Source organism: Sorghum bicolor, chromosome 4 (genome assembly GCF_000003195.3).
Source record: "Sorghum bicolor cultivar BTx623 chromosome 4, Sorghum_bicolor_NCBIv3, whole genome shotgun sequence".
Classification (NCBI taxonomy): domain Eukaryota; kingdom Viridiplantae; phylum Streptophyta; class Magnoliopsida; order Poales; family Poaceae; genus Sorghum; species Sorghum bicolor.
In genome coordinates this window covers 66,040,273-66,052,389 of record NC_012873.2, presented here as the reverse complement: position 1 = coordinate 66,052,389, position 12,117 = coordinate 66,040,273, and the positions used below count along the sequence as shown (strand labels likewise).

The 12,117-nt window shown below is 48.7% G+C and overlaps 1 protein-coding gene across 2 annotated transcripts; it reads left to right on the top strand.

The window, feature by feature from the left end:
• On the top strand, positions 6,791-11,219 carry LOC8082721 (protein SMAX1-like). 2 transcript variants are annotated; one of them, XM_021460380.1, is made up of 3 exons: positions 6,791-9,042; positions 9,164-9,389; positions 9,512-11,219. In XM_021460380.1, exons 1-3 carry the CDS (start codon positions 7,859-7,861, stop codon positions 10,952-10,954), a joined length of 2,853 nt encoding a protein of 950 aa, XP_021316055.1. In that variant the 5' UTR covers positions 6,791-7,858; the 3' UTR covers positions 10,955-11,219. The 2 variants fall into 2 exon arrangements, with proteins under 2 accessions (XP_021316055.1, XP_002454678.2); XM_002454633.2 differs by having other exon boundaries at positions 6,793-9,042; positions 9,149-9,389.

Here is a 12,117-nt window from a genome sequence, read left to right as displayed (position 1 = left end):
CGATTTTTGTGAAAATCTGTTTTTCATCCTTAAACTCTAAAATCAGATAAAATACATCTCTTAACTTTTAAAACTGTACACATTAGAGCATCTTCAACCATTTTGCATATTTCATTTGGCAAATGAGGGAGTTTATCAAATCCTAAATAAATATGTCAAATATAAAAAGAGTCGATCTCCAATAGTTTGACATTTTCCACTTTGCAAAAAAATGAATTTGTGGATCCACATAATTTTTCACTTTACAAAAAAAAAATTGAGCACCAGAGCATGCGCGGGGGCGATGGAAATCGCGTGAAGTCGCAATGCCAAGTGTCGGCTCGGCTTGCATATATGCGAGTCCTTCTTTAGCATTTGCCAAGTTAATAAAAATGCAAATCCCATTTGTCAAACCATTAGATAAGTGTTTTTAAGACTTTTTTGCAAATACAAGAATGCAAAGGCCATATGCAAAACAGTTGGGGATGCTCTTCCATCTTTGAACTGGTTTCGAAGGCGGTTTTGTCCTTTTCTTTTTATTTATTTTGGCGATTTTTTGAAAAAAAACATAGTAAATCACATAAAAATTATAAAATAGAAAATTTAATTTTATTGAACTTCAGATATGTATACATATAAATATATAATATTGTATGCTTTATTACAAAGTTTTTGCTGCAGCTCTAGATATATGCTTTTATCTAATTAATTAGAATAATTATAGCTACAGTTTCTATGGTCCAGTTGTGATGAAATTTATATGGTGGGCTAATTATTCCATGCTTGAGTTGTAGTAAAAATTTCATACTCATCGGATCATGTATTACTTAGTTATAGATTTATTTAGGTTTATACTTGTTAAATCTTAATAAATTTATAACTAAGTTACAAATGATCGAATGGGTATGAAATTTTTACCACAGTTCAAACGTACAATAATTAGCTCAACATAAAAAATTCATCACAATTAGATCATAGAAACTTTAGCTATGAATTATTCTAATTAATTTCACGAAACACATATCTAAAGCTATAACAAAAATTATATACTAAAACATACTATATTATATGTTTGGAGTCCAACAAAATCAGATATACTATTTTATAAATTTTATGTGATTTACTATGATTTACAAAGATTCAGCTGAAATAAATTAAAAAAGGACAAAACTGCCTTCAAAACCGCTTATAACCATGATAGGGATGTAATATACACGGTTTTAAAAGTTGAGAGATGTATTTTACTTGATTTTGAAGTTTAAAGATGAAAATAAGATTTTTACGAAAGTTAAAGGACCTAAAATAGACTTCTTCCTTCCTGCCATGTTCCCTCGTAGGTGGGCTGGGTTGGGCCTTATTATTGTTATATTCCTCTTGTAGCCTGGAAGGCCTGGTTTTATTATTTGCTGGATTAGGCACCATATAAAGGGCTAGCAGGAAGGGAAGCAGCATACTGGGCCCTTGTTCTATGGCCTAATAGCCCCTAAACTGGATACTGTGCGCATTTCCTTTGCATACATCTACTTGGCAGGCCCTTTATCTGGTGTTGGAGAATCTTTTTTTGTTATGATTCGCTGCATGCCAAGCACTCGAATGATTAAAAAGGCGCCTCGTGCTTTTATTAAGTGGATATCGGAAAGCAGTGCTGCTCCTAAAGTCTAAAGAGGGCTGTAGCACAAACTTGAAACACTGCCAATATTCGTACGCACTGCAGCAAGAATGAGCGAACGTGTTGGCAGTGGAAAAGCAGGGGATTGATGTTTCAAAAAAAGAAAGAAAGCAGGGGATTGTTAAGCTTGACGATTCCCACACTCGCAAAAGAGAAGGGAGTGGAGAGTTGCTTTGCGGAACTTTTCACACAAAGCCGGAGTTTGCCCCTTTATGGGGGCTCCAACTTTCCATTGGCACCTCACATTTGTTTTTGTTTTTGTTTTTAAGGAATCCGAATTGACGGAGAGAGAAAAAAAAAACTGCCTCTCTTTCTCTCGGATAGTCTAATCTCTGTAGTAGTAGTAGTACCAGCAGCAAGTGACAGAGCAGAGAAAGAGAGAGAGGGAAGGGAAAGACTAAAGAGGAGTTCGTGTGTGTTGCCTTTATGCAAAGACGGGCATCTTTGCAGCAGAGTGCATCCCACTTCGTTCGCATTTCCATCTTAAAAGACAAGATGTCTTTTGCTCTCATGACTTTTAGTAGTGCAATCTTTCTGCCCTCAAAAGTGGCTAATCCTTTCTCTTCCTTTCATTGGTGTCTCAAACTCCCTGGCCTTTTCTCTCCTTTCTCGCCCCAAAAGGGCATGGCCATGCCATCTTTTTTGCCCACACCCCTCACCATCCATGCTGTGGGACCAGGGGAGCATCATCCTCACTCTTTGCTCGTTTGTCAAGACTCAAATACCTCCCTCCCCAGGTGCCTGCCTTCACACCCTCCTTCCTTCCTTCACATTTTATTCCAGCGCAGGCGCAGAAAAAGGTAGAGAGACAGAGAGATGAGGCTCTCAACGGGCAATCAATTATAAAGCTTGCCAGCTTTACTGGTGGCCATGCAATTTTCAATCCATCTGCCTGAGCTGGAGTGTTTCCCTTCCTTCCCCCATGCCATTGCCATCTCTCCATGGTTAAAACGTACTCCTGCCTGCATGCATGCATCACTAATAGTATTATAATAATGATTTTTATATACATAAAAAAAGCTACCACTTACTGGCTGATTAAAGGCTTGATAGAGCTAATCATGGTGGTTAAAAGGCGGAAACTTTATTTAGGTGTGTGTTGTGGGTGGGTGCGTGGACTATGATGGCCCGATGCGATTTGCACTTTTACTTTGCACCAACTTTGTTTCTTGAAGCTAAGGATTGACACACACGGGCAGGCGGCAGGCAGGTCATTATTCCTCATCATGCTCTACTTTGAGTTGTGCAGACAGATGCACGGTAACTTAAGCAACCCAAAAGGGGGGCAGCAGCAGCACATTGCAATGCAACGCAACACAACACGGCCATCTTTTTCTCTCGGTGCCCTCTCTCTTTCTCTCTCTCTCTCTCTCTCTCTCTCTCTCTCTCACACACACACACACACACACACAGCTTTGCTTGCAATCCCATCCCATGGCATGGCATGAAATGAATGGGCATGATTTCACCACCAAAGTGCCGTCCACTGAAAGACTACTACTACTACTGAGGCCGGGAGGGAAAAAGGTTACTACTACACACTTGTTAAAAAGACACATGCATGCATGAACCAGAAAGAATAAAAAGAGGCCGCCTAGGTAGTGAAATTATGCGTGCATAAACCACGCTACTAGGCCGCTTTAAATTATTGGCGCTTACAGGAATCATGCACGCTCGATTGTGATTCACTTTTTTTCACCTTTCCTCAATAATTACGCACGCACAGAGGGCCACTGTAGTTTAGTTTAGTTTCGTCAAAAGAGAAGGGAAAAAAAAGGTGTGGGGTGGAAAAAGACAGGCAAGGGGAAAATTTGAATTATGTGACAAGATAGCTCGCATCATTCCTACCTGAAAGGCACGATATTGTCGAGTACTACGTTACGTAGTAAGCATATACCCACTAGTACCATACAAGCCCAGCCCAGATCCACGACAAGCCCAGCCCAGCCCAGCCCATTCTTTTGCGGAGCCTGAAGACGACCCACGCACAAAGCTCCATGGTAGTTTTTTCTTCTTCTTTCCAGAAAAGGTATTTATATAGTTTCCCTAACAGCAGATATATACTCTTTCCGGAAAATGTGGACTTAGAGTATTTGGTTTATCTTCTTTCCGGAAAATAAATAAGACGACAACGGCTGTACGTTCTCAACAAATTAAATACACCCTGATGCTATAAGAGCACTCACAATGCAGACTCTATCATAGAGTCTAAAGTTATTTATTACCTCGAACAATGTGGACTTAGAGTTTTATTTATTACCTCTAAAGTTATTAAATACACCCTTAGGCTAGTCTCAATGCATGTTTTATGAGAGTGTCATGCACATTAAATAGGGTGCCACATAAGCAAAATTGCTGACTTGGCAGGGTCATTAAATGAAGGAGTTTCATCAGGTGAGAGAGGAGTTTCATCCCCATGAAACTCTTGTGGCTCGGTTACCTAGTTTATAGTCTTGGTAACTGTGTCATGAAACTACTCCCTCCGTCCCTAAATACTGCTATTTCTGGGAGAAAATTTTGTCCACAAATACTGTTATTTCTACTAGCATACTCAGTCCACCAGCCTATTTAATTCTCCTCGAAACTTCCGTGGTCCACCAGTCCATTTAATTTCTTTTAGGGAGTAGTACTTTGGCGCATGGTAATCGGTTGAGTCTGTTTAGTTAGCATTAAATGCAGCTCGTTGGAACCAGAGAACCATGGCTTAACGTGCATGATTAAATGGTGGAACCCAAATTAATTGAGGGTAGAATCGTCTTTTGTTTGCCACACTAATCTGTCTGAAATCTGCTAGAAATAGCAGTATTTGGGGACGGAGGGAGTATGCATTGAGACTGGCCTAAATAAGACTTGGAGTTTTATTTTTTCTACCTTATTTTTCAATAAATATGTTGCCACATCAGCAAAATATTATAAATATCATGTAATTAATTGTCTTGGACTTTGTGATAGAGTCTTGCATTGTGAGTGCCCTAATAAGCGAAGCCACATTTGTGCTTAGCTCGACGAGTCGCCATCCTTTGCCGAAAAGGAGACCGCGATAAAGGAGAAAAGCCAAGTGCCATGGGCAACCTAGCTCATCAGCAGTTTTTCACTGCTTCAGATATCAATACAAGCGTGCCTTTTTTTTTTTTCAGAAATCAGTGTATGTGGGAGAAGAACGAAGATGACCGCGCCCGCGCGCGCGCCGGGGCCGCCATGCCATCGCACTCATTCCATCATGATGCCGCCGGCCAGCCCCTGCCGGCGCTGCGAGTGCCGCCCATTTGCATTGCATTGCGTATGCGTATAGATTCGGCGCCGAGCAGGCGGACAAGCAGATAGCGGCTGGATCTCGCCTCAGGCGGCCGACCGGCCGGCCGGCAGTGGGGCGGGGATCGCCGGATTCAACAGATCGTACGCGCGTCGTCGTGGTGGCCTCCGGAGGGATCCATTGTACAGTACGGCGCTGTGAGGAAGCAGGTATAGCCCGGCCGCGCGCGCGCTCGCGCGTTCACCTGCTCCGTGCGCGTAAGGCGTAAGCGCAAGCACGCGGCCGGACGGCGGACGCTCCCGAGCTCCCCTTTTTCCACGATGGGCGCCACAGGTTACAAGTGGTGGTGGACTGGTGGTGCACGCTAGCTAGCTGATGCTGGCGCAGCGCACCTCCTTTTGCGGCTTGTTGCGTTGCGACTTGGCCGGGTAGCGCCCGCCCTTATGCTGCCTGCAGCCTAGCAGCTAGCTCCATGCATGCCTGCCGCGAAGGACTAGCGAGAATGCGAGATCGTCGATCGCGGTGGCGTCCTCTTGGTTGGTTAATTGGTGACGATCTGGAGTGACGACCGGTGCCTCTCCGTGCGACGTGCGTGCGTGCATGGATGCATGACAGAGAAACACACTGCTGTACTGTACAAACCCTGCAGGTGTCGTGCTTGTGCATGCATGCAGATCCATTCATCCATGCATGGCGTGCGTGGTTTGTTGGTGACCGTACGTTCGTACGTCGTCCTCATCTCCGTCGTCGATCAGCAGAGCAGAGCATGGATGCATATCTTCCGACCTGCCGCCATGAGTTTGAATTACATTGGACAGCAATGTGAACTCCCCGTCGTCGTCGATCAATCTTGGCTTATCAATCGGCGCCGCCGCTCTGTAGCTCTGCATCGTCATATCGACGTTCCGGGCGGCTCTGGCCTGTGGCCACGCACACACTGATGATCCCCTAACCTCTTCCTAGCTACTCCTCCACGCAGCCCATTAATTAAGCACTGTTGAGAGCTTGATTATCTTCACCCACCACATGGCACAACAGCCTCGATCTACAATGCAAATGCTGGAACGGAGGGTGGTGTCGAGGATGTACGTAGGAACTGTCATCGTACACACCGAGACAGCTAGGTACGTGAGTTGAAAGCGATGTGGAGGGTGTTGGCGAAACTACCTTAAAGGAAACAAATTGAAGATTCATGTTCCACTTTGAAATCCCCTAACACTTCTTTTTTGTACTTTTCTTCTTTTTCAAAATTTTTTTTTGTGTTTTTTTGTTATTATTCTAATTTGATATGTTTGGTTAATTCAGGGCCCAAGTAATTACGTTATTTTGCAAATCCATAAGCAAATCTCAGATTTTTGCTACTTTGATTGTTTTCTTCTGCATAAGCTTTGTTCCAATCCATACAAATTATTCGTTTTCACTATGGCCGTGTTTAGTTGGTGAAGGAAAAAAATTCGCGATACTGTAGCATTTTTGTTTGTTTGTGGTAATTATTGTCCAACTATAGACTAACTAGGCTCAAAAGATTTGTCTCGTAAATTTCAACCAAACTGTGCAATTAGAGCAAGTTTAATAATATAGTTCACTTGCTGGCTGTAAGGTTCTTTACAGCCTTCTTGCAGCCCACCCATACAATAGTTAGCTATTCACTATTAATACATGACCAACTTATCTCTCTCACAAAGTTTGTGTCTAAGCTGGCTGTAAGCTTACAGCCTGCTTCTCCTCTCTCTCCTCCCTTCTCTCCTCCACATCAGCATTTAGCCAGCTTACAGCCCGCCCACCATAATACTTGCTCTTAGTTTTTATTTTCGTCTATATTTAATACTCCATGCATACGTCTAAGATTTGATGTGACGGGGAAAAATCTTGAAATTTTTTGAGTTTTTGGGTGGAAGTAAACAAGGCCTATGTATATCATCATGTTCGGGTAAAATCTTCTTTCTCACACATGTTTTTTCTTTCATTTCCTTCCCCTTTCTTCTTCCTAAATAGCATGTGTGAAAGGAACTAAGATTTGGGTCAAATTCATCTTCCCCACACCCCAATTTTAGTTAGTATCGATTCTTACTTGATTTACACTGCACTTTTACAAAAGCTACAATGATTATTTCGGTGTTACTTCTAAGTAGAATTGGTGCGTGCAACTAAAGATTCATGTGAAAATCTTTGGCCATCTGTATATATCTTTTAGCCAGATTATTATATATCATCTAAGTACGGGGCATGGATCCCCGTCGGGATTTATTGAGGACGGGATAGAGAGAAAATATCGCGGTTGGTGAGGAAGGGATCGGGATGGGCAACGATTCCACCATGAAAAAAATCCTTTATTATCATCCCTACATAGGAGGCATTATATGGATAGCTAACAAAATCTATCCAAGAGCGCACAGAGCACTGTATTGAGAAGAATAATATTGTAACGTTTTTCACTAAAATGACGACTAACGAATTTCGAAACCAAAAATATAAAGCAGATATGGATCTGTCGGAATGGTTTAACTAGTAGCCATTGAAATAATTGACTGGAACTGAACATCCTGAGCACAAGCTCCAATCTGCAAAATCTTGGAAAGAGCCGAATCTGAATGGTTCTCATGCTTCGCTTTGACGTGGCGGCCCCACTCTGGCAGAAGCACATACCACATGCTTGCACGTTAAATAATCTCCATCCTGTCCCCGCCTCTTTTTCAGCTGCACGCACGCTTCCTGCCCCTGTTTCTACTACCTGCAGGGCTCGGCTCAGGCTGCAGTTACCACCACCACTCCACTCCACTCCCCTCCACCATCACATCCCAAGCAGAGACACCAAACTAACCCACGACACCAGCTGACCACCACGTACACCTCCCGCCCCCGCCGCTAAACCTATAACACCACCGCAACCGCGACGCGGCATCAGCCGCCCGTCGATCACTAACCGCGCTCAGCGGCGGACGACTAGAGCACAGGGCATGAGAGCCTACGCGGCGACCCCAGCCGTGGCCACGCTGCCGTCGGCCGCCCCGCCGCTGACACCCGACGCCGCGGCCGTCCTGTCCCGCGCCGCGGCCGACGCGTCCAGGCGCCGCCACGCGCACACCACGCCGCTCCACGCGGCCGCCGCGCTGCTGTCCGGACCGGCGCCGCTGCTCCGGGACGCCTGCGCCGCGGGGCTCGCGTCCCCGCACCCGCTCCGCTGCCGCGCGCTCGACCTCTGCTTCTCCGTCGCGCTCGACCGCCTCCCCACCTCCACGGAGCTCCAGCACCACCACGACGGCGCCTTCCACGCGGCGGCCGCGCCGCCGCTCTCCAACGCGCTCGCCGCCGCGCTCAAGCGCGCGTACGCGCACCACCGGCGCATCGGCAGCGGCGGCGTCGAGGCCGACGACCACCGCGTCGGCGTGCCGCACCTCGTGCTCGCCATCCTCGACGACCCGTCCGTGGCGCGCGTCATGCGCGAGGCGTCCTTCTCCAGCACGGCCGTCAAGGCCGCCATGCTCAGGTCCCTCTCCGACCCGGCGGCACCCGACGCCGGCGCGTACGTCAGCGCCAGGGTGATGCACCGGCAGGCCTCCCATGGCCGGGAGGAGGAGGTGGCCAAGGTGGTGGAAGTGCTCAAGAGGGGCAAGAAGCGCAACCCGGTGCTCGTTGGCGACACGGTGGACGTGGACGCCGTGGTGCAGGAGGTGATCACGCTGATACAGAGGCAACGGCTCGGCAACGCGCGCGTCATCTCCTTCCCCAAGGAGTTCGGCGACCCGGTCGACATGGACAGGGCACAGCTCACCGCCAAGATCAAGGAGCTCGGCGAAACGGTAAGGTCCGCATCGAGCAGCGCCGGCGTCGTGGTCAACCTCGGCAACCTGCAGTGGCTCGTCGAGGAAAAATGCGCGTCTCATCAGGGCGAGCAGCAGGAGAAGAGAAGGGACGTGGTGCTCGACACGGCGCGAGCCGCCGTGGACGAGATGGCGCGCGTTCTGAACCTGTCCGGCGAAGGGGAGCACCGCGTGTGGGTGATCGGCACGGCGACGTGTGCCACGTACATGAAATGCCAGGTGTATCACCCGGGGCTGGAGAGCGAGTGGGACCTCCAGGCCGTGCCCATCACGCCCAGGCCTCCTCCTCCGCCGCCGCCGCCGCTTGGGCTCTCGCCGAGGTTCGTTTCTTCTCAGCCGCAATCACAGGACGCATCACCGAGCTGTCCGACACAGAACAGTTGCTCACTGAATGCCTCCTATGTGTTGTGTTTCCTGATGTGACAGTGTTGGAGCTAACAGGGGCATCCTGAGCAGCTCGGTGGAGGTGTTGTCAACGGCGATGACGTCGTCCCCAATGCAACGGGCGCCGAGCCTTTGCAGCGCCTGCATAGAGGGATACGAGCGCGAGCGCGCCGAGATGGCATCATCGGAGCGTGCTCCCTGTCCGGCCGAGCAGCCGATGTCGCTGTGGCTGCAGATCGGCACGCCGAGCAGCGGACGCCCGGCACCGGCAGACCGCGCACAGGTCCGTTAGTTGTTGTTGTTGTTCGTCGTGTCGCGCACACGTCGTACACGTCTCACAACTCCTGTATTTCGTGCGTGGGAACGTACGCTCTGACACGTGGAAACTGTCGCTTCTCATTTCAGGAGAAGGCGCGGGAGGTTGACGAGCTGCGACGCCGGTGGCGCGACCGGTGCGCGCAGCTGCACTCGCATGGCCGCCCACCGCTGGTCACCTGCTCCGAGTGGAACGGGGCTACTATTCTTGCCAACATGCAGGCGCCGCCGCCGGTGGTACGGCCATCGGTGCAGCCTAGGGGTGCCGTGGACACGGATCTTGCGCTTGGCCTGGCGGCGGCGAGGCCGGCGTGTGAGACGGACGACAAGCTGCTCGTGAGACGGCTCACGGAGGCGGTGAGATGGCAACCCGAGGCTGCTGCTGCCGTGGCCTGTACGATCGCCAAGGCCAGGTCCGGCGTAGCCAGGCGGCGCGGCAAGGCCGACGTCGACGCGTGGGTCGTCTTTGCCGGGCCTGACGTGGCCGGAAAGAGGAGCATGGCCGAGGCGCTGTCCAAGTCCGTATTCGGCACGGGGGCCGTCACCGTGCGCCTCAGCTGGCCGCAAGCCGGCGATGACGGCGGCGAGTCCGTCGTGTCGTGCCGTGGCCAGACGGCGCTGGACCGCATGGCGGAGGCGATACGGGCGAACCCGTTCCGCGTCGTCGTGCTGGACGGCGTCGACCACGCCGACAGCGTTGTCCGCGGGTCCATCCTCCGTGCTATCGAGTCCGGCCGGCTCTCGGACTCGCACGGCCGCGACGTCGCCCTCGGCACCAACATCTTCGTCGTTATGTCGCAGTGGTCGCCGCCGTTGCCGGATCACCTGATGAGGAGCTCGCAGGAAGCCGAACCCTTTCTTCCTGACCTGCCATGGAACCTGGAGCACGGGATGATCACCGGCGGGAAGAAGCGAAGGCCGGAGCAGCTGCTTGAAGCAGGAGACCGGTGCACAAAGGCACGTAAACACTCGGCACGGGAGCCGCTTCCCCTGGACTTGAATCTGTCCATGTCCGATGACCATACCGATGCCGTAGACGACAGCGGCGGCGAGGGATCACGGAACTCGTCCAGTGACCTCACCGTGGAGCACGAGCAGGAGTACGGCCAGCCAGCTTATTCCGCCAGGTGCTCGGCGCCACCAACCGTGTCCGAGCTCATCAAAGCTGTGGACGGAGTGGTCGTGTTCAAGCCACCGGTGAACTTGGAGCCACTGATGAAGCGGAGCGTCTCCGACTTGGTGGTGCCGGCGGCGAATAAGTTCGGGGAAATCACGGTCGGCGGGTGGTCCGTTCACGTCGACGACAGCTTGCTGGGCAGGCTAGCCGCCGGTGCCGCCCGGGCAGCAGCTGGAGCGACGGCGGCTACGCCCATGGAGGCATGGACCGGCGAGGTGCTATGCCCTAGCAGCATACGGCAGTTCAAACGTAGCTTGAGCACCAACGACGTGGACGGAGCGACGGTGGAAGGCGGCGGCCGGAGAAAGGACAGCGAGATGTTCCCTATGATGCCGGTGACGGTCGACGGCAACTGATGTCTGATGACGCGCCGCACACTCCGACAATCGACCTCCACGTTTTTCCATCTTTATTTGCTGGTCATCAAGATATGATCAAGCACGGTGTACATTAGTACATTCATGTAAATTTTTCAGCAATCAGTTTTTTTTTTCGATTGGAGAGGAGTAACAATCATAAACTAGAGACGGGACAAGAGATCACTAAGGTAGCCAGTAGCTCCTTTTCCCATTTTGCTTTTACGTACAATTCCACGGAGATCATGGATTCGGTTGGCAACAATCTATGATGATTCACAGTTTCACATCTGCTGAACAAACCGTGGTAACCTATAGAGTTTCACGACTGCTGCCTGCACAATCAAGGATAATACTAGTACATTACTGTACGTATAGTGCTGGTCATTTCTACCGTTATTTAGCTAACGAAAGCAGGTGATCAGTTTCATCATGAAGTACGTACTAGAGCATGGTCAGAATTGACAGTCATCATTATTTAATCATTATAATGCACCTCCTCGACATTGTTACATTACATGGCACGCATGATGCACGGATGGTAACACGCTTTTGGTATGATGGCAGTATGGGCGCGCATTTGGCAGTGGTGCCCGCTCGGCTCCAACTCCGGCTCTGGCTTCTGCACCATAGTTGAGCTTGAGTAGAGGCACTGAAATCACGGCTTATATATATATATATATATATATATATATATATATATATATATATATATATATATATATATATATATATATATATATATATATATATATAGGACGTGTTTCTTTTACACGCGCGTGTAGTTACTTTCATCTACGTATCTCTAGGTTTAAGGTGTATATATGACCGGACGAAATGTATATAGACAAAGTATATGATCATACTAGACCATCTAGAGTGATATGTATGTTAAGTATGCATATATACATAGAATATATGGTTATACTTATTGTATATAATATAGTAGTGGCATTTTAGTAATATATTTAAAATATATTTTTTTTAAAAAAAATTCGCGTGGTAAGATCTAGAGTATCTTAATATGAGTATATAAACATACTCAAACTGATAAACAAGTATGAATACATACACAATGTAGTTTATTGAAGATGAGAGTAACTACACGTACGTGTACAACGAAATTTTCCTATATATATACCAATGCTATATTATAAGTATAT

Excerpts from the sequence above, each read along its gene's own strand:
- LOC8082721 (XM_002454633.2), top strand. The coding sequence starts at position 7,859 with ATGAGAGCCTACGCGGCGACCCCAGCCGTGGCCACGCTGCCGTCGGCC. Across the intron at positions 9,043-9,148 it reads CCGCTTGGGCTCTCGCCGAG|TGTTGGAGCTAACAGGGGCA; the intron begins GTTCGTTTCTTC and ends CTGATGTGACAG. Across the intron at positions 9,390-9,511 it reads CACCGGCAGACCGCGCACAG|GAGAAGGCGCGGGAGGTTGA; the intron begins GTCCGTTAGTTG and ends TTCTCATTTCAG.